The sequence below is a fragment of the Scardinius erythrophthalmus genome, assembly GCF_964197995.2.
Source record: "Scardinius erythrophthalmus genome assembly, chromosome: 24".
Taxonomy (NCBI): domain Eukaryota; kingdom Metazoa; phylum Chordata; class Actinopteri; order Cypriniformes; family Leuciscidae; genus Scardinius; species Scardinius erythrophthalmus.
In genome coordinates, this window is record NC_138244.1 from 15,186,234 (window position 1) to 15,208,493 (window position 22,260).

General features: G+C 35.8%; 3 protein-coding genes across 3 annotated transcripts; 1 reads left to right on the forward strand and 2 right to left on the reverse strand.

Annotated features, from left to right (window-relative positions):
- Positions 1–105: 105 nt before the first annotated feature.
- On the reverse strand, positions 106–9,020 carry LOC308684261 (uncharacterized protein). The gene is made up of 19 exons (XM_081355375.1): positions 8,881–9,020; positions 8,508–8,666; positions 7,881–7,995; positions 7,519–7,693; positions 7,332–7,443; positions 7,124–7,230; positions 5,761–5,887; positions 5,447–5,567; positions 5,277–5,362; positions 4,942–5,096; positions 4,557–4,616; positions 4,414–4,477; positions 4,218–4,312; positions 3,986–4,114; positions 2,214–2,328; positions 1,989–2,126; positions 1,721–1,887; positions 724–809; positions 106–646 (listed from the first exon to the last, which is right to left on the reverse strand). The coding sequence occupies exons 2-19, from the start codon at positions 8,575–8,577 to the stop codon at positions 448–450; spliced, it is 2,121 nt and encodes a 706-aa protein (XP_081211501.1). The 5' UTR covers positions 8,578–8,666; positions 8,881–9,020; the 3' UTR covers positions 106–447.
- A 561-nt stretch (positions 9,021–9,581) lies between these two features.
- On the reverse strand, positions 9,582–13,393 carry LOC308684590 (interleukin-17 receptor A; the record flags this gene model as incomplete). The annotated part of the gene is made up of 10 exons (XM_081355854.1): positions 9,582–10,680; positions 11,213–11,329; positions 11,528–11,597; positions 11,712–11,786; positions 11,889–12,049; positions 12,499–12,619; positions 12,708–12,832; positions 12,998–13,141; positions 13,227–13,251; positions 13,337–13,393. 10 exons carry the CDS (start codon positions 13,391–13,393, stop codon positions 9,659–9,661), a joined length of 1,917 nt encoding a protein of 638 aa, XP_081211980.1. The 3' UTR covers positions 9,582–9,658.
- A 5,483-nt stretch (positions 13,394–18,876) lies between these two features.
- Positions 18,877–22,190, forward strand: LOC308684718 (troponin I, fast skeletal muscle-like). The gene is made up of 6 exons (XM_081355975.1): positions 18,877–18,954; positions 19,980–20,111; positions 20,239–20,328; positions 20,903–21,076; positions 21,172–21,263; positions 21,356–22,190. The coding sequence occupies exons 1-5, from the start codon at positions 18,892–18,894 to the stop codon at positions 21,256–21,258; spliced, it is 546 nt and encodes a 181-aa protein (XP_081212101.1). The 5' UTR covers positions 18,877–18,891; the 3' UTR covers positions 21,259–21,263; positions 21,356–22,190.
- Positions 22,191–22,260: the final 70 nt, after the last annotated feature.

The window sequence follows — 22,260 nt, forward strand, 5'->3', positions numbered from 1 at the left end:
CACCAAATAGTAATGTAATATATACATTTAATGTTCTTTACAATTTAATAATAATTCTACAATAATTAAAATTTGTTTACAAAAGAAAAACGTAAACGTTTAAATGCAATGCAAAAACGTAGTTTAATACCAGCTATTATCACAAGTATGTTATAATACTGTAAAATGCTAAAATCATAAATGATTAGTACAGTCATGAGATAGGATTTTCACAATAAGCTCAATGTGATAGAGGTTTCGATCCATTAATTTTAACTATAAATCAATGTTCAACTTCAATTAATTAAAACACACTTAAAGGCTGCATCCACAACATAAACTCCTTAGTACGCACCAATCATTGAGTTTGTTTGCTATAAAACCCCACAAAAGTGGCATATGTCCCATTGGATACACTGTGACTGTAGAAGCCTGCTGGTAAGATTTCTGCCTCTTTTAGATTGTATTTCAGTCCTCCATCCACACACATGTAGGCTTTGACCAAGGTTGAGAGTGTGACTTGTCTGGATGGATGACATCGGCTGTCAGAGATGGATCTATTGGATGAGGAGACAACAAGGACGTGCGGGCGGCAAGGAGACCCATTCGCACACAGCTGTCTGTGTCCATCCCTTGAAGGATCCCAACCATCATTGCTCCAGCAAAACTAGATGAGATAGAGAGAGACTAATGTGAAACAGTTTTATTCATTGCGCATGATGTTAAATACTTCTATTAACATACCTGTCGCCAGCTCCAGACACATTTACTGTTTCTTTAGAGCTCACAGCCAGAGCAGGATAATGAACAGCACACAGTCGTCCCTTCTGCTATAAAAAGGCATAAATAATGTGCAATATTTTAATATTACAGTAAAAGGGTTTAAAAGACACTTAGAGTCAGCATGAAACGGAAGTTGCAATCATCTTTTCTTCCTTATTGGGACGTATATCCGAGTGAAACGGCTTCTCAAACAAGAAAAAAATTATTTGCGCTAAAAGCGGTAGACCAATCACAAAAGACTGGGCCTTCTGACCAATCAGAGCAGAGTAGACCAATCACAAAAGACTGGGCCTTCTGACCAATCAGAGCAGAGTAGACCAATCACAACACACTGGGCCGTCTGACCAATCAGAGCAGAGCTGGTTTAGAGAGACCGAATCCTTTATCAAATCGTTTCAGACACTGTGAGAAAAGAGGTGAGGTGCAATGTATATCATGAGCAAATTAAAGTGTTTTTCGACCTTGGATGTATTCTAGGAGACACAATTTGGAGTAAAATAGCATAATTGGGGAACTTTAATAGTATTTACTCTATTGTCCTCGAAAGGCAATTTATTATAGACAGCAGTAAACATACAGTTCATGTACAGCAACACAACACACAATCATTTTATTATAAGTAATTTAAAAACATGATCACAGAAGGTATAAAGGAATTATTTTTCTAAAGGAACTCTAAATCTATTTGGTTTACACAAAGGGATTTTAAATCTCCAGCCTGAGGGAAGTAGTTGAAATTCCATAAACAATGGATTGGTGACATCGGAAAGGTCCTAGTCGCCCTTTGTTCACTAATGTGTGTAATATTCCTTAAGCCTTAAAAATGAAGCATCACACCATTGAATAAAATGACCTACTGTACCATTGGACAGTGACTACCATCTGACTTGAGACACACAATCACTGAATCATCTGCGACAACGGATAGTAAATCATTTAAATAATAAGCCCGTCATACCCGATTTTGCTTTTGTGGCTGCAAATTTACAGTTCCAGCATCATGTTCTCCACACACCAGCACACCTAGCGAACCTAAAGTGACCACCACACAATGTAGATGCTCCAGCAGGGGGCGGCAGAGAGCCGGTACACAGCCTAAAACATCCTCAAGTGATCTGGGCAACTCTGAAACAAAATTATGCTTTGATTACAGTTCAAGTAGCTCTGACACTTCCTGTCCAGTAGTCAACCGTTTTCTTATTTTAGGTTGTAGCTAACTACATTACCTGTAGGAGTGGGCAGATCTAGTGTCTGATTCATGGTGCAGAGCTCAGCCAGGTTGGGGGAGGTGTAGGACAGGGCTTTCCAGCTCTCTGACAGGAAGGGCTTACAGGCCTTATCAGCATCCGTGGGCTCAAACCACACTGCATCAAAAGAAAAAGACATAGTTATGCACATTACATCTGACGTCAACACTCGGAATCAGTAGGCTATTAGATAAGGGAGATTACCAGGGACTGCATGTTTCTTGGCCATACAGCACACGTAATCAATGGTTGAAACCGGAATGTTGCCATCAAGAACTACAAGAGAAGCTGATGCAAGTTGATCATTAAACTGAGATACCTGAAGATAAAAACAAAAAAAATTTTGTTGACGTATTTCCTTTTTTTATTGATTTGGTGGCAGGTAGGGCTGGGCGATTTGGCCCCCAAAAAAAATCATGATAATTTTTTTTATATCAGTCGATATCGATAATTATCACGATAAAAGTCAAATCTTTCTTTCTTTCAAGTTTAAAGGCAGATTTTTGCTCCTAAGTGAAAGTTGTAGAAACCAGAGCGTTAACTGTGGTTTTAAACTACTCTTTATTGTCAGAACATATCAGGACAAACACTTGCCAAACTGGTGAACATTTCACAAATCTGAGGTAGAACATTCAAACATTTGTCATCAACAAAATAAATATCTTTATTGGACAATTAATTTCTTAGTTTCTACATGTGCTAATTTTAAATTGGTAAAATTTAATATTCTGACTGTTTGAGTTTTATTAAACTTAACCATTGGTCATCCAGTATCATGCATTTAGATCATGATAACCTCACTATCATGGCAAAATGTAACTTTATGGTTTCTATGGTATTTGTATGAAAAACAGTAGCCTAAATACATGATTAAATACTGTAATTATATTCCATCAGTCCTTTGATACATCGTCTACATTAATAATATAATACAATTGAATATGTATATCCCACATTTCATGGTGAAGTTAATATAACTAGGCTAACGTTACAGTAAATCCATGGTAAATGATGGGAATTTGTAGACGGAAAAGCCTTCTGCGCACAGTGTTTCTCCTGTTTGTCAGCGCTGTTTAAACTGGTTTAAATCACTGAAACATTGTGTTCTTCGCTGAATTCAAGCACTTCTCACTGGATCTTGTGACCGAGACCGATCAGAGTAAACATGTCTGCTCTAGTGAGTTCGCGCTGCGCTGCCGTTTGGACTTTGAGCCGAGCGGATTAATGGTCCGTGTGATGCGCGGTTCAAATGAGTTTCGTTCCGCTTTTGGCGCATAAACATTATCGAACTCTTGATATCGTTTTATCGAGAAAAATTATATCGCGATAATTATCGTTTTATCGCCCAGCCCTAGCTGCAGGTGTTATTAGGGGGCGGGGCAGTCTTACTCTAAAGAGCATCTGATTGGACAAAATGAGTGGGTGCAAGATGAGTCATCAAAATGTTTTCCTCTGTTTACCTATCGAATTAGCGTGCAGATGGTCTCCAGGCTAACACTGGAATAAAAGTCACACTTTTGTGATTGTACACAATCAATCAAAAGTTTTGGGGTCAGTAAGATTTTTCTTTTAGAAAATAATAATACAGTTATTCATTGTGTCAAAGACCTTGTTACAAAAAAATCCTGAAAAAATGTATCACGGTTTCCACAAAATTATTAAGCATCGCAACTGTTTTCAACACTGATAATAAAAAGAAATATTTCATGAGCAGCAAATCAGCATATTAGAATGATTTCTGAAAGATCATGTGACAAGACTGGAGTAATAATGCTGAAAATTTAGCTTTGCCATCACAGGAATAAATGACATTTTAACACATTCAAATATTAAGCAGTTGTAATAATATTACACAATATTAGTTTTTACTGTATTTTTGATCAAATAAATGCAGCCTTGGTGAGCATAAGAGAACAAAAACATTTAAAAAAATCTCACGTACCCCAAAACCTTTAAACGGTAGTGAATATACGTACATACTGCTCTTGTATTTGCTGATGGATGTCCATGTCGCCCAATCCCAGGCTCAACTCTCCAGACTCAGTTATGACAGCACAATAGGTCGCAGTCCTTTGGTCTTGTAATCTGGCAATTGCACTTGTATTCTGATGAGTAAAATGCAAAACAAACAAAAAAATACAATTGACCTACAAAACTACAATTTTTGGCTACAAGAGCAATAAAATGCAAAGTAGAAATATAACTCACCATGTGTTTACAATAGTTTAACACGGCGTCACTATGAGAGTCTTTGCCGATGGCAGAGATAAAGAGAGGTTTGTACCCTAATCGGCTTAAACAATCTATAGGAAATACAGGGACAATTGTAAAAAAAGAGGAATTGTACATATTCATTCATAATAATATGAATGACACATAACATTATGAATGACACATAACATACCAGCAATATTTCTGCCCACTCCTCCAAATGACTGGCACACACTTCCTGGATTTGTCTGACCAAACTGAATTGAATACAAATATTTACCTGAATACTGTCATAAACAAGTAACTTAAGCTCATGTAGCTTGTTATTAGACTTACCACCAATTTCTTTGTTGTTCCTTTAGCGATGAAATCAACGTTTATTCCACCAATAACAATCTAAGGGAAATTTATTGTTATTGTTAAGTGTGTTTTGAATTAGCTTTTATGTTCATATTTTCATTTTAGTTTAATTTTTTTATGTGTTTTTGTCATTTTTATTCGATTTTCTATATTTTTATTTAGCTTGAATTTATTGTTATTTCAGTTTTAGCTTTAGTCAGTTTAGTAACTCAACTTTATTCAGGCAACATTTATAATTTTCATCTAATATTTATACAGTTAATTAAAGCTTTATTTCAATTTATTTTAAGTTAACAACAACAACAACAACACTGAAAATAAAATGTATTTATTTTGCATTAGTCTTTCCATAAAAGCTTACCATATCACTTCTAGTTTTGGAGTCCATTATCTGGTCCTTTGAATTTTGGGTCTTACTATCACCTCTGAAGATGCCTCCACTTCTTTCTTTGTGTTTAGAAAGGGCACATGCAATCCGACTGCCCACCTTGGCATTGTTATGGATGAGTCCTATATCTGAAAATGAACGAACTTCAGGAAAATACCACAAAACATAAGGTGCAGACCACTTACACTACAACCACACAATGCAATAGCTACATATGCATTATGTATCAGTGTTTAGAAATCAAAATGTCATTATAAGTATATAAGAACATAAATGCAATAAGCAAAACTATGTCCTTAAATGGATACTGGCTTGCAAGGACTTCCCTTTAGTGAGCTCATTGACTCGCTGAAGGATAAAAGGAGTGACATCTCTTCCTGTGACACCTTTTGAGCTTCAAATATACAAAGAAAATGTTTATCATTATATGTGGCAACTGTTACAGTATGTCCAGACTCCATGCATTATTTTTCTCTACCTGGCCTCAGTCACAGCTGCTCGTATGGCGTCTTCTATCAGTTGTCCCGTGGCTGCATGTTCCTCAGGGATGGGAACGGCAAACAGAAGACCACTTTGCAGCCCCAGAGATAGTGTGCTTGCTGTTGAAAAACGAGAGCGTTTAAGAGCCCTTCATGAATGACTAAGCAGGATGAGTTACATTAGTGAAATATTATCTATGATCTCTGTTTTAACTAGCTCTTTCAATTACAATCACTACAGCTTTCGGTAAATGTGTAATATTGACATTTACTCAAATGTAGGAGCGGTAAAAGCTTAAACACTCAGACTTGCCAATAAGATCTGCTGCTTCTTGAGGACTGGAGACATGGTAAGGAGAAGTAAATCCACTTTGCTGAGAGAAGAAAGCCGGGAAGCTTTTTGAATCTCCATATGTGGCCACACACACACCCTGAGTTTCCTGTAAATAAAAGCATTGATCTATGAATGAGAAGTATATATGAAATCAAAACTGACCCGGTTTACTAGGGGTATTACATTTTGTCTATTATTATAACAATTGTAATATTATGGTAAGAAATAAATTAAAATACATAATATAAATAAAATAAATATAAAATACAAAAAAAAATAACATCAAACAATTTTCAGTGTTATTAGATTCATTTTAATGAGGCACATAACTGCTGGCAAAATGGCTTTTTAATAAAACTTTTGATAAAAGAAATGCGAAATTGAAATGGATGTTACCTGACAAAGAGAAAATGGAGAAAAAAGGCTGCGTCTACCCTTTTGCCAAATAGGTTGGAAAACTTCAACACCCATAATGCACTGGGCAAGGCCACTTCCACCAGTCTGCTATGGATACACTTGACCAGAGTCAAATACCGCCTTGCTTTAGTAGGAAATACTTCTTAGCAAACTTTTAGTCATAAAGATGTCGACTTGTATTGTTCCCAGGTGCAAGAATTCAAAGAGTAAACGTTTGGAATAATCGGTAGTGAGTTATTTTCATTTTCCAGTGAAGGATCCAGCTTGTTGTAGGCAGTGGCTTAAGGCTGCAAAGAATCGTAAATATAGAGAGGACACCACTATGGAAAATCTGAAAAACCTCTGTGTTTGTAGCAAACATTTCAAAATGGATGACTGTGAACACAGTGTTTTAGACCAAATAGAGGGGGGAAAAACTGAAAGAATCAGTTCCATCAGTTAATTAGGAAGAGAAGGAATGGGAAGCACCTTCCACACAAGCCCCCGAAGCAAAACGTAAGAAGACTGTTGCCATAGTGTTACATTTTACCATAATGCTTTTTAAAGAGTAGACAAAATACGATATACCATTTTCAGTGAGAAACCTACTCTTACAATAATGGTTTTGTTAATAATTCTATGCCAATTCGACTGTCTGTGGGCTGGGATGCAAAAATGCAAAAGTATAATCTGTAGTTTTTTTAAAAGTCCTGGAGCTGAAACTTTTGCTGACAAATAAACGGGAATTTCTTGGTCCATGTAGCACGGAGAAAGAGTAACATTGTTCATTTACATATACAACCAACATTGGGTTGAAAATCAGCGAACTTAGGTTTTAAGTCAGCATCAGATGACGGCAAAGACAGCTAGCAACTTGTCCACCAAGTATCTTTCTTGTGTTTACATGAAATCGTGTAAAAAATGGTGACTGGGTTTGAGCACTTACCAAGAACTCAAGAGTGCGACCAATATCTAGGATGGATTTCACCCCAGCAGACACAACTGCAATAGGTGTTCGACCCAGTTCGGTGAGGTCTGCGCTCACATCCAAGGCTGCAAGAGATAATATGGAAGTCACTGAAGATAGGCAGTATACATTAAGTATAATGTGCATATTTCACATGGAAATTAGGACAATTGTTAAATAAACGTGCAGTTTTCTCCATCTCTATGTACTCCTCCAATTCCTCCGGTTACAAAGACAGGAATCCCAGCTTTGTGAGCCACAATCATTGTGCCGGAGACAGTAGTGCCACCCGACAGACCCTGCATTATCAAAAAACATTCACATTAAAATGTATATTCACATGATTCAAATAAAAGTTTGCATCAGTTCCAGACCTTGCTGATGACATAAGGAAGGTCTCTTCTGGACACTTTTAGTGCTGTTTTGCTCTGTGCTAGGAAGTCCAGTTCATCCGAAGAAAGGCCCACGTGAATCCTCCCCTCAAGAATCCCAATGGTTGCTGGGATTGCACCTTCAGCCCTCACAATAGCTTCCACTTCCTTTGCTGTGCTGAAATACAGAGAAAATGCAGCCGATTGGTAAATACTGAATACAGATATGTATCAGATGTTTCACTTTCAGAGCACTGATTCAAAGTTCTCCACCTTCTTCTCCACCCTGACTTCAGAATGATGTGAGGGAAAAATTCAGAATAAGTATTTGACAGCACTGTAAGAGATTTATCTTCTTATTTTACCTGAGATTGAGAGGATAAGGCATTCCATGTGTAATAATAGTGCTTTCCAGAGCCACAACTGGCCTGTGTTCCGCTAAAGCCTCTTTCACATTAGGATGGATGGTAAACAGGCTGTCTGTATGGAGAAATAGGGAATAGTTCACCCAATCAACACTGTATTCAAACCACTGTAACATTAAACATTCAAATTTGGCGTCCAAAGACAGGTTTCACCCAGTTTGACTTGGTTCTGAGTCAGGTATGGTGATTGATAGCGACAAATGTTTTTAATTTATCATACAGTAGCCTAAGTGTTCTTCTCGTAACTTTCTGGCAGGGGTTTCTCAAAGTTACAAACAAACGTTCTTCCAGTAACATTAATAGGATGTTCGTTCAAAGTTATCTGGTCTTTAATCATGTTCTCAAAACGTTGGCACATTTTACGGTTTAAAACATTAATAAATTGGACATTCTGAACGTATATATATAATATATATTTTTTAATTAAATATTCATTGATTAGACTGTGGTAGAGTAGCCAATACAATAGTAGTCTGAAAGGTGCATTTCAGAGTAACATGAAATTGGGACAATGTTTCTCTGAGTGTAAATCTCTTTAATGTGGAGATGTGGTTTGTGCTACTTTACCTTTTTTGCTATGTCTGCTGGATGAAGTTGTAAAGCAACGTCTAAAAAAAGCAGATAACCTCCACATCATCTTCAAAACAGGATCTTCAGGTCAGCAAAACTCAATTCGAAAACAGCAGAAAAAACCATCAACCCACCGCCTGCTGGAGGGTTTCCAAACTATTCAAAGGGAAAAATGTGTCATGCTCTATTTGTTTGAGACAAGCGACGTGCTGATATGCAACTGTACCAATCCTGCACACGTTTCATCTCTAAAGAATAAATTCAACATACGGGTCCTGTACGTAAACAATTCAGGACTTCTTCAACGTTCAGTAAAGAGTGAAAGAAAAAAGCGTTTTGCTCATTAAAATGCTTCTCACGCGCTACTCACTTCAGTCACGATTCGGCTTAAATCAATCCCAATCTTTACTTTGGATAATAACTTGTCAACTTCTCAAAAGCTATTTACAGCATTCTTCTCGGCTCGACTCCACTAGGATGAACTTTGATCCGGTTGGGTCTGTTTGTACTAGTCGAGAATCCCATCAATTGACTTTTACTCAGAACTCGGAAATTGATTCATTAACCATTTTTGGAGAATACAGTCTCTACTTTCAAAATAATCACCCGGTATATATATATATATATATATATATATATATATATATATATATATATGAAAAAATGTATGTATATATGTGTGTATATATATACTTTTTTTTTTAAATCATTAGTACTCCATATATTCTTCATAAACTATGCATGTGAGCCTCAGATTTACATATTCTTTGGTTGTAGGTTGTCACAACCCCAATTCTGAACTATTTTCCTTTGAAAATGTATATTCATTCCTTGACACTTCAAAAATGACTGAAAATAACAGACAACACCAATTTCAAATGTGTTGAAAAAAACTGTGAATCAGTTCTGTCTGTGCAGTTTATTTATCATAGAAAATATTAAAATATGTACATTGAATGCATTGTAAATAGATTTAGATGTAAACATCTGCCAAAAGTAAATGTCTAATATTTTGACATTTTTTTCCTTTTTCTGTATTTGTCAAAAAGTAATATAACTCGATATGCCATTTTATACATACAGTAGACAAAAGTTTAGACTCATAAAGTTACAGTAGTCTGATACTGCCAAGCTTAATTCAAAGAGATTCACAGAGGCTGTAAACATAAAGCATGTTGTGCGACAGGTTTAGTTGCTGGTAAACCTTTCACATCTATAGTTGTAAAGCTACTCAGAGCCGGACCACAGGAGTGCACATCTGTGGTAAGAACTGAAGAATTCTCGTTCAGTAATATGCCTGTCTCTGCGATGGAATACTTTAAGAAATGTTCATCATGACACTTAATCATATTGACAAATGCATGAGCTTTATGTTCTTCAATCAGCTTATAGCATTCAGTGTCAGGGTTGTAGTTTATAGGAAACATTGACTCCAAGATGGTTTCCTTTTTTTCATCAGCAGTGTCCAAAAGCTCCATTTCAAACCAGTTTGGATTCTTCAGCTGGTATTTGTGAAAAGCTTCAATAGCATCCCGAAGGGCTCGTCCTGAGGGACAGTTGAAGTAATCACTCACCCTAATGCCTTCAATGCATTTAACCCGCCCTGGCTCATGTTTTTCCATGTCTAAGATACGGAAGTAAAGTTCCTCAAAGTGCTTCATGAGCTTGTACTTCACCACCACATTAAAAGGTGCTGGAACATCATCCTCACAGCACACGTCATCGAAATAAGCCACCATGTACTTGTGGAAAGATGAAGCGTGAACAAAATCTGGTATAATGAGGCTCAGGGCTGGCGTGAGCATGTCTCCTATGGGTGAACGTTCATCCTCCTTCAGTATCGCTTTGCGTTTACCGCACATGGCCTTCCACTTCGCATGTACGCCTGGAGAGCACAGGATCAGGACTTTGTCTGAGGACTTGGAGATTCGTTCCCTTTGCGTATCTAGCCACTGAATTCTGCCGATTGTGCTGAGCCAGACGGAGTCCAGGAGATCCAGAGTGACGTCTGTGCCACATTTAGCCCTCAGGAAGGCACATAACTTCAAAATGATCTCTTTGTACAGGGGGTGGTCCAGAGAGTAGATGATGATGACTCTCTTGTGCTCTTGAACGGGATTCCACTCCAGTTTACCCTTTGCACAGGTAGAGATGTCTGAGGACGGTGTTTCTATCAAAAGTCAAGATTATTATTAAGAAACCTTCAAAATGTATTCAATAAATAAAGAGTAAGTGGAATAATCAGCATAAGTGCAGAACAATGTAGCCAATATCTGATTTTATTACACAATAGAATGCCACAATTGGGTTCTGGAAGTAAAACTCCATTTATTTTCTCCATATGGGAAATTGATTTTTAATGATAACGTAAAACACTTAAAAAGGCAGACCTACTGTGAGCTACGAGGTTGTTAATCGATGATATATGCTTTTGTTGAAGCCATCTGTTCACATTATTTCTAATTTTTTTTTTTAAATAATTGCATTTAACAGCGGAATTCGTGGTGAAAACTACATTACCCATGATGCTGTACAGAAAATTGCACCTATTTAGCCTATAGCCATTTTAATTTGATTATGTCGTTTGCAAAGCTTCATGGGATTGTAGTTCTTTCCCTCACTAAATCCGTTGAGTCCTGTACCTTTGTCTTTGCACATTTAAGTTACATGCTTATTTATTTGATCTTTTAATTTGCACTAACCTGTATGTGAGTCCTTGTTCAGCAAAAATGCAACACAGCAACCAACAGCTGCCAATATCCCCAACAACAGTCCCAGTATCACCAAAGTAATAAAAGCAACAGGAGCATCTGGAAGAACTGACATTAACATGTTAATAGAGATAATGGTAGCCTATCCAAATAAAATAAAATAAAATAAAATAAGAGGTCAACTGAACTTTACTTGCATTTAAGATCATACACTGACACATTTGCATTGCTGTGAATCATAAATCTGAATGGCTAATTAAAAATAAACAGGCAACAAGACATTTAATTTGACTGTGTATTACGTACAGGGACAGATATTAACTTTCTCTCTGTAATCCAGACAGTTCTTCATGCTTTGAACAGACAGTGGCTGAATCTGTTGAACAGGACATCTTTTAGCCATTTAATGATATAAGACTCGACACATTCCAATACTACTTGATATTATATATTTACAAACAGCACACATACAACTAATACTTTAACTCACCACCAAGTCCAAACTACAGTGAGTTATCCACCATGCTTCCAGTGTGAAATTTACCATTAGAAATGTCTTGGTGTCCTTTAAAACAGAATTCTTTTCACATCATGCAATATGATTATCCGTTTATGAAGGAATATATTCTACAGAGTCTTTTTCTTTAAATCTGAATATTGAACATACCTTTATGACAATGTGAGATGGTTCTGGGTGAAGGTCAGGACTGCAGATGGAGACTTTGTATTGGTCAGAGAACTCTAGTGGTTCGAATTCTACTGTTATCACCAAGTCATTTTTCTTAGAGTTTGTCACTGACCATTTTACCTCCTTATTCCAAAAGCTCTCTAAAATGACAAACAGATTTATACAAACAGGAGGTTTTCCTTGTTTAAAACATGTTCAAGCATTTGCTTTAGATAACTCGTTCGCTTAAAGTCACCATAAAATCAAAATTGACTATTCTTGTTCTTTATGGAATATTGCAGTATTTATTAAAAATGAATTATCCGTGCACAACATATTTTTTATATATTCATATACCCCTGTAATCTGTGATCAAATTAATTTTCCCCTCCCTCTTGCAGCGACATCTCTTCTCTGACTGGCGAGAGGGTCGGGCAACCTGTCACTCAAATGAGATTGACCAACAGCAAACCACAACCATCCAATCAATTCGGACAAAATCAAGCCCCGCCCTCTTCTGACTTTGAATAACTGCAACAAATCTAAATATAAACAGTATCTAATCATCAAGTCTAAACAGTTTTATTTTATATTACGTTATTTATCTCACCTGGAATTGTGATGTTGGTTATATGTGTATAACTTCCTATGTCTGGCTTTGGTAAATTGGTTACAAAAACCTGGTATTTGAAGTTGGGTATGACAACAATTCTGTCCAAAGAAAAAGTCCACTAAAAAATGAAGGAGAGAAACAAAGCTGAAACAGTGTCATAAATAATACTGCATAGTATATGGTTATACAAGAGTTAGTACTCTCACCATGCCCTTTTTTGGGTTTCTTGTCTCCGACAGTGCGTTACAAAAAATGTAACGAACACAAACGCTGTTATTTGTGACCATTTCAACAACACGCACTTCAGTCCCTTTGAGGGAGAATATGCCACCTGTGGATCATAATATAAAGAAAAAAACCTTCAAATAGAATTATGCTGGGCAAACAATTGGGCCAGATGTACATGTTTTGTACAAAAAAGCAATTTGACTGAAATGATTTGATTTTTTTTTAAATATTGTAGTAATGAACATAGCTGTAACATCATCTGCCTTACTGTCAGGTAATTGGATCCATGTAAGGTTTATAACTGGCACAAACTGTCCACTCTCATCCCTCTTGGCTGTTACATTTGCGGTTACAATAGGAGAATGTGGGGCTTCATTCCTTGGTATCTTCCAATCCTCATCTGAACACTTATCTAAGACGTTAAAGAAATATTTGATTTTGTCTTTTAAAAACCTCATATTACTTACTTAATTACAATTTAGAGAAAGCATACTTACCTACTTGAACCTTGCAATCTACCCCCTGTCAGAAAAAAGCATAATGAAAGATTAACACATTCAAAGCATTAATGTTCTATATATAAAAGGGAAGCAAACAGTATCTTTACCTTTTGAGAACATTCCATCTGAGGGAGTTTAATGAGATTCAGGGGTGAGATTTTCATTATGACGCATGAAAGAATGAACAGAAACAGAAAAATCTTACTCATTGTAGTTATGTTTTTGTCTGGTACTGCACCAGACATATGCTGTTTTTGAAGTGCCGGTGGAACAGAATCGAACATCCTCTTATGGTTTATCAAATTTTATCTGTATTCAGAGGAAACCAGGAGATCAGATAATGGGGAGGAGGAGCCTGACGCACACAAAGAAATTAAGCTTTTCTCACAAACATTTCCTTTGATATTAAAGTCTGCCTTAAAATCAAGCCCGTCTACTACACAGTAGTAGTGGTAGTTCGGTTGTTTGTCAGACAGTTATATTTGATACTAGTTGAACAAACAATTTAGTGTAGACATGTAAGATAACCTAACAGTTTCATTTTCCTCCAGTGAACTACAACAATTTGGTTTAGCCTACTTCTGAAAACCATTTGTGTATATCTATAAACTGCTGTTACGTTTAAGGTCATAAAGATTTTTCTTTTAAAAGCACAACCATTTTCAACATTGATAATAACAAGAAATGTTTCTTGAGCAGCAAATCAGCATATTAAAATTATTTCTGAAGGATCATGTGACATTGAAAGTCTAATGACTTTAAATTCAGCTTCGCATCAAAGGAATACATTACATTTCAAATTATATTCAAATAGAACACAGTTCTTTTAAATTGTAATAATATTTCCCAAAGTTACAGAAGACCACCACAAACTTTATATATATATATATATATATATATACAGTATATATATATATTAGGGCTGTCAAACGATTTTTTGCGATTAATCGCATCCATAATAAAAGTTTGTGTTTACATAATTTATGTCTGTGTACGGAGTATAATTATTTTCTATATATAAATACACACACATGCATATATATATATATAAGAAAATGTGTTATTTATATATAAAATATTGATATATAATATAAATTATATATAATATAAATATATATACACAGTATATACATGCAAATATTTCTTAAATATATACATGCATGTGTGTGTATTTATATATAGAAAATAATTATACACCGTACACACACATGTATTATGTAAAAACAAACTTTATTTTGGATGTGATTAATCGCGATTAATCGGTTGACAGCCCTAATATATATATATATATATATATATATATATATATACAGACACACACACTCACAGACCAGCAAGTGACCAGCAAAACATCTAAAAGTCAAACTGTTGGCAAAAAAGCCCACTAGAGGGCTCATGTCAGTTTAAAGGGGGGGTGAAATGCTATTTCATGCATACTGAGTTTTTTACACTGGTAAAGAGTTGGATTCCCATGCTAAACATGGACAAAGTTTCAAAAACTAAGTTGTACGTTTGTACTCCTTCCGGTTTGTCACAAGTTTCGGAAAGTTTTTTTCGAGTATGGCTCTGTCTTACGTAAGATAGAGCGGAATTTCCTTATATGGGTCCTAAGGGCACTTCTCCGGTAAGATTGCGGGCGCGCGCGCACTCGTAGACCAGAGCGAGAGAGTGAAAGCAGTTCGCCATCAAAGCGCCCTGCCCGGCTTTTGGGAAGTCAATGTCACCAAAGAAGTGTGTTTTTGGTTGCCAGGGCAAGACAACCCTGCACAGATTCCCAAAGAACCCAGCGTTAAGGAACCCGTGGATGGAGTTTGTTTTCCTGAGCATAAACGGAGTTGTGTAAGACTGTTTGTTCCCTGCATTTTGACGATGATTGTTTTATAAACAAAGCCCAGATCGACGGATTTGCAGATCGTCTAATGCTTAAGGATCGAGCAGTCACAATGATAAAGGTTCGCGGTCGTGCGTTGGAACCGGACGGTGAGTAAAACTGTTGAACAAATGTCTCTGTGTGTTGTTAGCTCGGCGCGTCAGCACAGCTAAGCTTCGCCCACACGGCCCGCCCCCAGCCGCTCGTTTTTTCCCGGAAAGACTCGGTACAGCCTATCTTTCTTTCAAAAATATAATAAAACAAAAGACTTTTTGGAGATATAAAGGATACAATATTACTCTATACTCAAGATTAACAGGAGATTGAGTGAAAATGAGCATTTCACCCCCCCCTAGAAGAGTAACAAGTATGATTATTTGGATCATTGTACAGAAACACCATATTTTCTCTGCATCTCTTTAAACAGCATTTTTCTATTAAGTTGTAGTAAATTATATTTTCATATAGAATTATAACACCATTAGCCAGACTATCTTTAAACACACCCTACAGAATAATGCAAAAGTTTTAATTACACTTAAAAGGAAGAGAACAGTGACCCTAACAAGTAAACTTCCACATTTAAGCACTAAAATGACTTCATGAGCTCTGCTGACACTGATAACTACCGCTACATGCCAGCAGTCAGCAGAGGATTTGAGAAGCCCTTGCAAAACACCGGTCTCTTTCTGTCACACAGTCAAAACTCATGGCACAATATTATCACTGACACTTGCAATTAATCACAGTATAAATGATCACAGGTCCTACATGACCCATCTGAATATAAAGGTGAGTATCATTTAAAAAAAAAACAATCTCTCATAAAATACTACAATGTCATTGAGCGCGTCACCATTATGAATTTTAAAAGTATAGGTTTGAGTATGCAGCTTTTGGTAGACGAGAATGAGATTTGAATGCATTGTAATTATACAAATTATAATTGAAACCTGACTTTTAGGAGTGTGCTGTCAGTCCCTTCTTAACAAGTACACATGAGTTACTGTCTGCCCTCACCCCATTAGACACGGCACGCAGGCACTATCATAGCCTTCAAGAACTTTGCCTTTATGGTCCTCAAACACAAGCACGCAAGTTCATAAAGAGGCCGGTTAACTTTAGCGTTTACGAGGAGAAAATTTTATTATAACTGTGGAGTTAACAGTGCTAACAATAAATTAAATTTGATTAAATCGTTTAAATGAAAATATTTAATGTAATATTCATAGGTATACCAGAATACCAGAAATATTCAGTAGCACTTAGGGGCCGTTTACACGACACCGTTTTCAACTAAAACAGAAAGCTTTTTATACACTTTGGCCGTTTTGGGAGCCCGATACCGTTATCGTCTCCATGTAAAATACAAAACTAGTGAAAACAATGGCGTCATGCACATGCGCATTACGTGTTCAATCTATAGGCGTGTGGTGTTTCTTTACAAAGTGACATCGCCAACTACTGCACTATAAAAAATAACGTGATCAATAAGTTATGACAACATGTTTTTACACTGCTTCAACTAATCAAAATAGTTAAGCAAAATTTCTAGAAGAATCAACTCATATTTTTAAACTCAGTTCAATGTAATTTAAGTTGAAATGACAAACACACAATTTGATTGTACATAAAAATTTAAGGCAACACATTTTTTTACAGTGCAGCAGAATACAGTGTTGCTGTCGTCTGTACGCGAAAAAAGTTTCCGTTTTTAGTACATCGTATATTCTAAAGGTTTTGACAAATGGGTTTATTCATATATCTTTTGACACACTTTACGCATAATTATTTCCCTAAAAACATGGTTGTTGTTTTTTTTTGGCATTGTTGACTAGTATTTTCCTATTATGGAGTGATAAAATTTGATATTCTAAATCCCCTTTGTAAAAACCTTTACTGACTCTCGTCAACAAAATCAAACAATAATTTTGAACCTGGCTTTATCCAACAGATTTCTGTTCAGATTTCTGCAAATTAGTGCAAACAATTCTGAAAACTTGTAATACAATTTTTTTTTTAATGTCTATAATATAATCAATCATCTGGGGAAGTATGGTGATATAGTTCATCGTTTTACCCTATTAACCTAGGGTGTCCTTTTCCAGTTGCTACTTTTCACAAAAGAGAATTGAAGTGCATGACCCTTGTGCTAGTGTATGTCCATGTCCTGGAGGTGGAAAACAAAGAGGCGTAACAGGGGTCTATTTTAGTTAGCCATTCACATGCAGGATTCAACCCATAAATCCTGCACGAAAAAAATCATATAACATTTATTCTTCTTCCACACCACCATACAACACATCCTGCCCTGATTGTCTCCAAGTTCAAGGTAAGTCCTATAAGCTATCCCATTCACAGCCCAAGTTTAATGGACCCACAAATGTTGTCATAAATACTTAAGGATATTGAGTTTATTGCTAAACATCTGAGAGGATTTGTATTGTACGATCTGTTCATCACTCGTAGATTTACAGTTCACATTTGGAGATAATCATTATTACACCTTGACTGTTGGGAGGATGGATGTATATCCGTCCTACATTCTCCCGTGTCACGACCGCGGCTCCCCACAGGGACTGGCGAGTGCCACGCTGTGTATTTACGTAACAAGCAGCTTGTGTCAACTTTAAGGAATGTATGCTATGAAATACTGTACGGTTTCACGGCTAGCTTAGACTCGGAGAAGAGATCAAATGTTCTTGAAAGATTTGGCTCCCAGAACCAATTAGATCCTGAAAACAGATCTCAGGTGGTTTGACTTGCAATTTAGTCACTCAAGAAATTGGCATATAATTCGCTCTGATGAGTAACCAAAAATCTACACCTCTGAACTAGGGGCCAGATTTTGATTGAACTCTTAAAAGACTACTTCCTATATTTGTACAAACGAATTAACCATAGGCAAATTTTGGGTTGCAATAAAATGCTTTAAAAAAATCTAAATGCATTTTTTCACTTTTTAACAAAAAAAAAGAAAAGAAAAAGACTATCCAGATAATTTAGTATAAAATACAAGCAATCATTTCCAAAACTTGAGTTCTGGCTACTAGGATGCGTATGAAAGCATTAGCATCCAGTCTATTGAGTTCAAGACTAGGGCTTGAAACTGGGCCATGAAAGAATGGCAGCAATGTTCAAATTTAGTCAGGCTGGAAATACTAACAACCATGTGCTTTATCGAGCACAATAGGTACGAATGAGAAAAATAGGTACGGACAGAGTGCTTGGCACCAGTGCTTTATATAAAGGCTCCAAATGAAATTTTCTTGTACATTGTGACTCCTCTGCCTTTCAAATACTTGGCACTCGTCACCTTTCCAGGCTGTGCGGACTGTAGGAATGTTTCCTAGCGACTCACGCAAATCTGACGCACATATTCATACACTGAATGATATCATCACCTGAAACACATTTAAGATATCACATATCTGGAGATCCATGACCTTTGTTATAGTGACTTATATTGGAACAAGGAACGTTATCATTTGGTCCATTTAAACACCTTATATGTTTTTTTAAATTCATTTTAATGAGAACTCTTTCCTTTTTAGGGTCCATAAAGAGAAACAACCATGTCTGAAGGGTAATTACTTTAACAATGTTATGATTAAAACTGTAAAGTGGATACATTTTTTCTCTTTTGTTAATCCATTTTGCCGTTTATTTTCTTTCCTTATTGCTGCGCTCTTTGATTCATCACTGTAGTCCTGTAAGTCACTTCCCTTTTGGCAAACTTTACAATAATTCATAAGATTTAGCAGGTCAAAAAATAATTTGGAGTGATTAAACATGACTTGTTTTGCTTTTCAGAAAAAAACAAACTATACTGCCACAAGGCGGCTGCACTTAAAAGTAAGTCTGTTTTTTAAATAAAATACACTACCGGTCAAAAGTTTGGATTTTTTTTTTTAAATACTTCTATTCAGCAATAACGCATTAAATTGATTTAAAAGTGACAATAAAGACATTTAAAACGTTACAAAGTTAATTCAAGTTAATGTTTTTCCTTTGAACTTTCTATTCATCAAGGTATCCTGCAATAAAAATGTATCACGGTTTCCACAAAAATATTAAGCAGCTCAACTGATTTCAACATTGATAATAAGAAATGTTTCTTGAGCACTAAATCTGCATATTAGAATGATTTCTGAAGGATCATGTGACACTAAAGACTTAAGTAAGGGTGCGTTCAAGCCATATCGTAGTTATCCTAATAACTGTAAAAAGCCTTTACGTGCTTGTAGAACAACGTATTTACAACGCGTAAACTCATAGTTTTCCGAGAGCTACGACTTGTAGCCATAGACTGTAAGCTTGTAGCACGTGGCCGCTGTACCACCTGACCACTGCAGATTGAAAATGTGTTCGGCTTGAAGTGACGCTGCGCAGACCGTTCAGAGTATGACATCAAAGTACAGCAAGAGCGATTCGCATACAGAGCTTTATTTACATTTATTTTATGTAAATGGCGTGAACGCAGCATAATGATGGAGAAAATTCAGCTTTGCAACAATTTTTTAAATATATTAAAATAGTAAACAGTAATTTTAAATTGCAATAATATTTCATAATATTACTGTTTTACTGTATTTTTTATTAAATAAATGCATCCTTGGTGAGCAGAAGAGACTTAAATATTTACGACCCCAAACTTTTCAACAATAGTGTATAATTTTTTTGTTGAGAAATACTGATTTGGTTAATAAAGATAATATTTATATTTAATATGTAATATTAAACTTCATTTCAGTAATGAAAGTCAAGACTAGAATCCATGACGAAATGGCCTGCCGTGTTAGCAGTGTGCTGCGCTATGCGCTAAGCTATGTGCTAATCTGTTGGAACTTCATAGTCACGTCAGTGCTGTTACATTACAGAGCAAATTACTGCAGAAGGCCACATCTATGCTGGCAGCTGAAAAAGAGAAGAATAAAAGAGACAGAGATGATGCTCTTACTGAGAGGCTTCCTCCACTCAAACTATCTGGTCTGTCTGTACAGGAGCTCCAGGTATTTTCTAGAATGAAAAGTTCTGCAATAACAATATGCAAAAGAGTATAAGTGTGTATATATATATATATATATATATATATATATATATATATATATATATATTCACATGAATGTTTTTTTGCAGGAACTTTGCAAAGAGCTTTCCCGCAAGATTGATGTTGTTGACGAGGCTCGGTATGATCTTGAAATTAAAGTGGATAAAAATGAAAAAGAGGTAATGGTTGCAATGTTGAATCACGTTTAGAAAGACAAATTAAAGATTAATAGTAGTTTATTGATGAATAAAAATATTAATGGGTGTTTTAGGTGTGGTAGCTCTAGAGTAAAGCTCGTCACTAACAATGTCAAGGTCATGGGTTTGAATCCCAGAGAACATACGAATGATAAAGGACCTGCACAATGTCTATCAAAAAGTGCTATTTTACTGTTTATACACTATTATATTATTGATTATTATTTAGTATTAGCTTTTAGTGTTATATATTGTTTTGTTTTTTTAATATTTTTAAATTTACTTTAAGTTTTAATAATTTTGTCATGTTCTTGTAATTTTTTTTAAACATTTCTACATATCTTTGTTTTTATTTCAGTTTTAGGTATGCTGGTACTTCAACGTGTATTTTTTAAGTTTAAGATTTTCACCTAAATTGTATATTTTATTTTATTTTATTTCACCTTTATTTCAATTTGTGAAAATAATTTTTTTAGTTAGCAATAACAACGAATAAATGCAAAACCTACATCAAAAAGGTTGTTTTGCAAGTTACCGTTGTTGTGGTCCATTTCAGATCCAGTCCTTGAACCAGAAGATTTGGGAAATGAAGGGTACAACTCAACGAACCAAACTGAAGAAGGTTAAGAAGTCACATGATGCCGTGTTTGGCGCGCTGACTGAATCCAAAATGTCATCGAAGGCAGATTTCAAGGCCAACCTAAAGACAGTAAAGAAAGAAGAAGAAAAGGTGATGCCTTTCAGTCTTTTAGAAATATAAATGCATTCATTCAAACAAAGCGAAACTCATTCCAACCCTATATTATTTATTTGATCCATTTATAGAAAGAAGAGGTGACTGACTGGCGTAAGAATGTGGAGGCCATGGCTGGAATGGAGGGCAGAAAGAAGCTGTTTACTGCTGGACAATAAAGAAGGTACAAAGCTAATTTGTCAAATTTAACTGTGTTTGAGTGACATAAAACAAGCATTCTGACAGAAAAATGACATTGTTTTCCTAATTTTTCAGATTCTGTAACAAGAAAGGAGAGCAACAGATGTGTGCCAAGGCAGGGAAACACACACAGTTTGAAGCAAGAAAAACCAAACCAAATACAACTTTGATTTGTTATGACTAATAATGTCAATCAAACACACACACACACACACACACACACACACACACACACACACACACACACACACACACACACACACACACACACACACACACACACACACACACACTGTTTATAACGTTCACAGTTTATAGTTTAAGTGTTTTTTGTAGGTGAGCTTAGCTCTTAGTGTGTCTTTACCAATTCCTGTCTTTTGCTGCAATTTGTGGACATTCTGTACAAATGTGTTTACATTTGAAACTAAATATGATACTTTGTGTATGATATGCTAAATACATCATAAATGCATGAGAAAAATAATCAGACTGGAAATTAATTGTATGCAATATTGTGAACTAGTGCTGTTCAGGAATAAAAGATGTCAGATATTGTAACTCAATCTACACTGCTGGAAGTAAAAATTGCAATGTAATGGCATTCCAAAATTAAATGACCCCATGCAACAAAGAAACGTGTTGTGTCACCGTGCAATTCCCCTGCAAAACAAACTGTGTCCTTGAAATGCATTTCTGCACTTGTATATGTGCATAACTGGTTTTAGGTTACCGCATGTTGTGTGTATATTTACCCATATTCAATGCCGTTCGAATCAGCCAAGTTAAGAATGGTATCATTTATTTGGATTTCACACTATACTAAAACCCTTTGGGATGTGTATGAAACCCTTTGTGTGTGTATAAAAATTAAAAGAAACAACAGATACCCTGATTCAGTTATTCATGTTATCTTCCAAAATAAATCATTCAATCAATTCAAAATTCACTAGACTCTGTGGTCACTTTTAGTTAAAGTCATA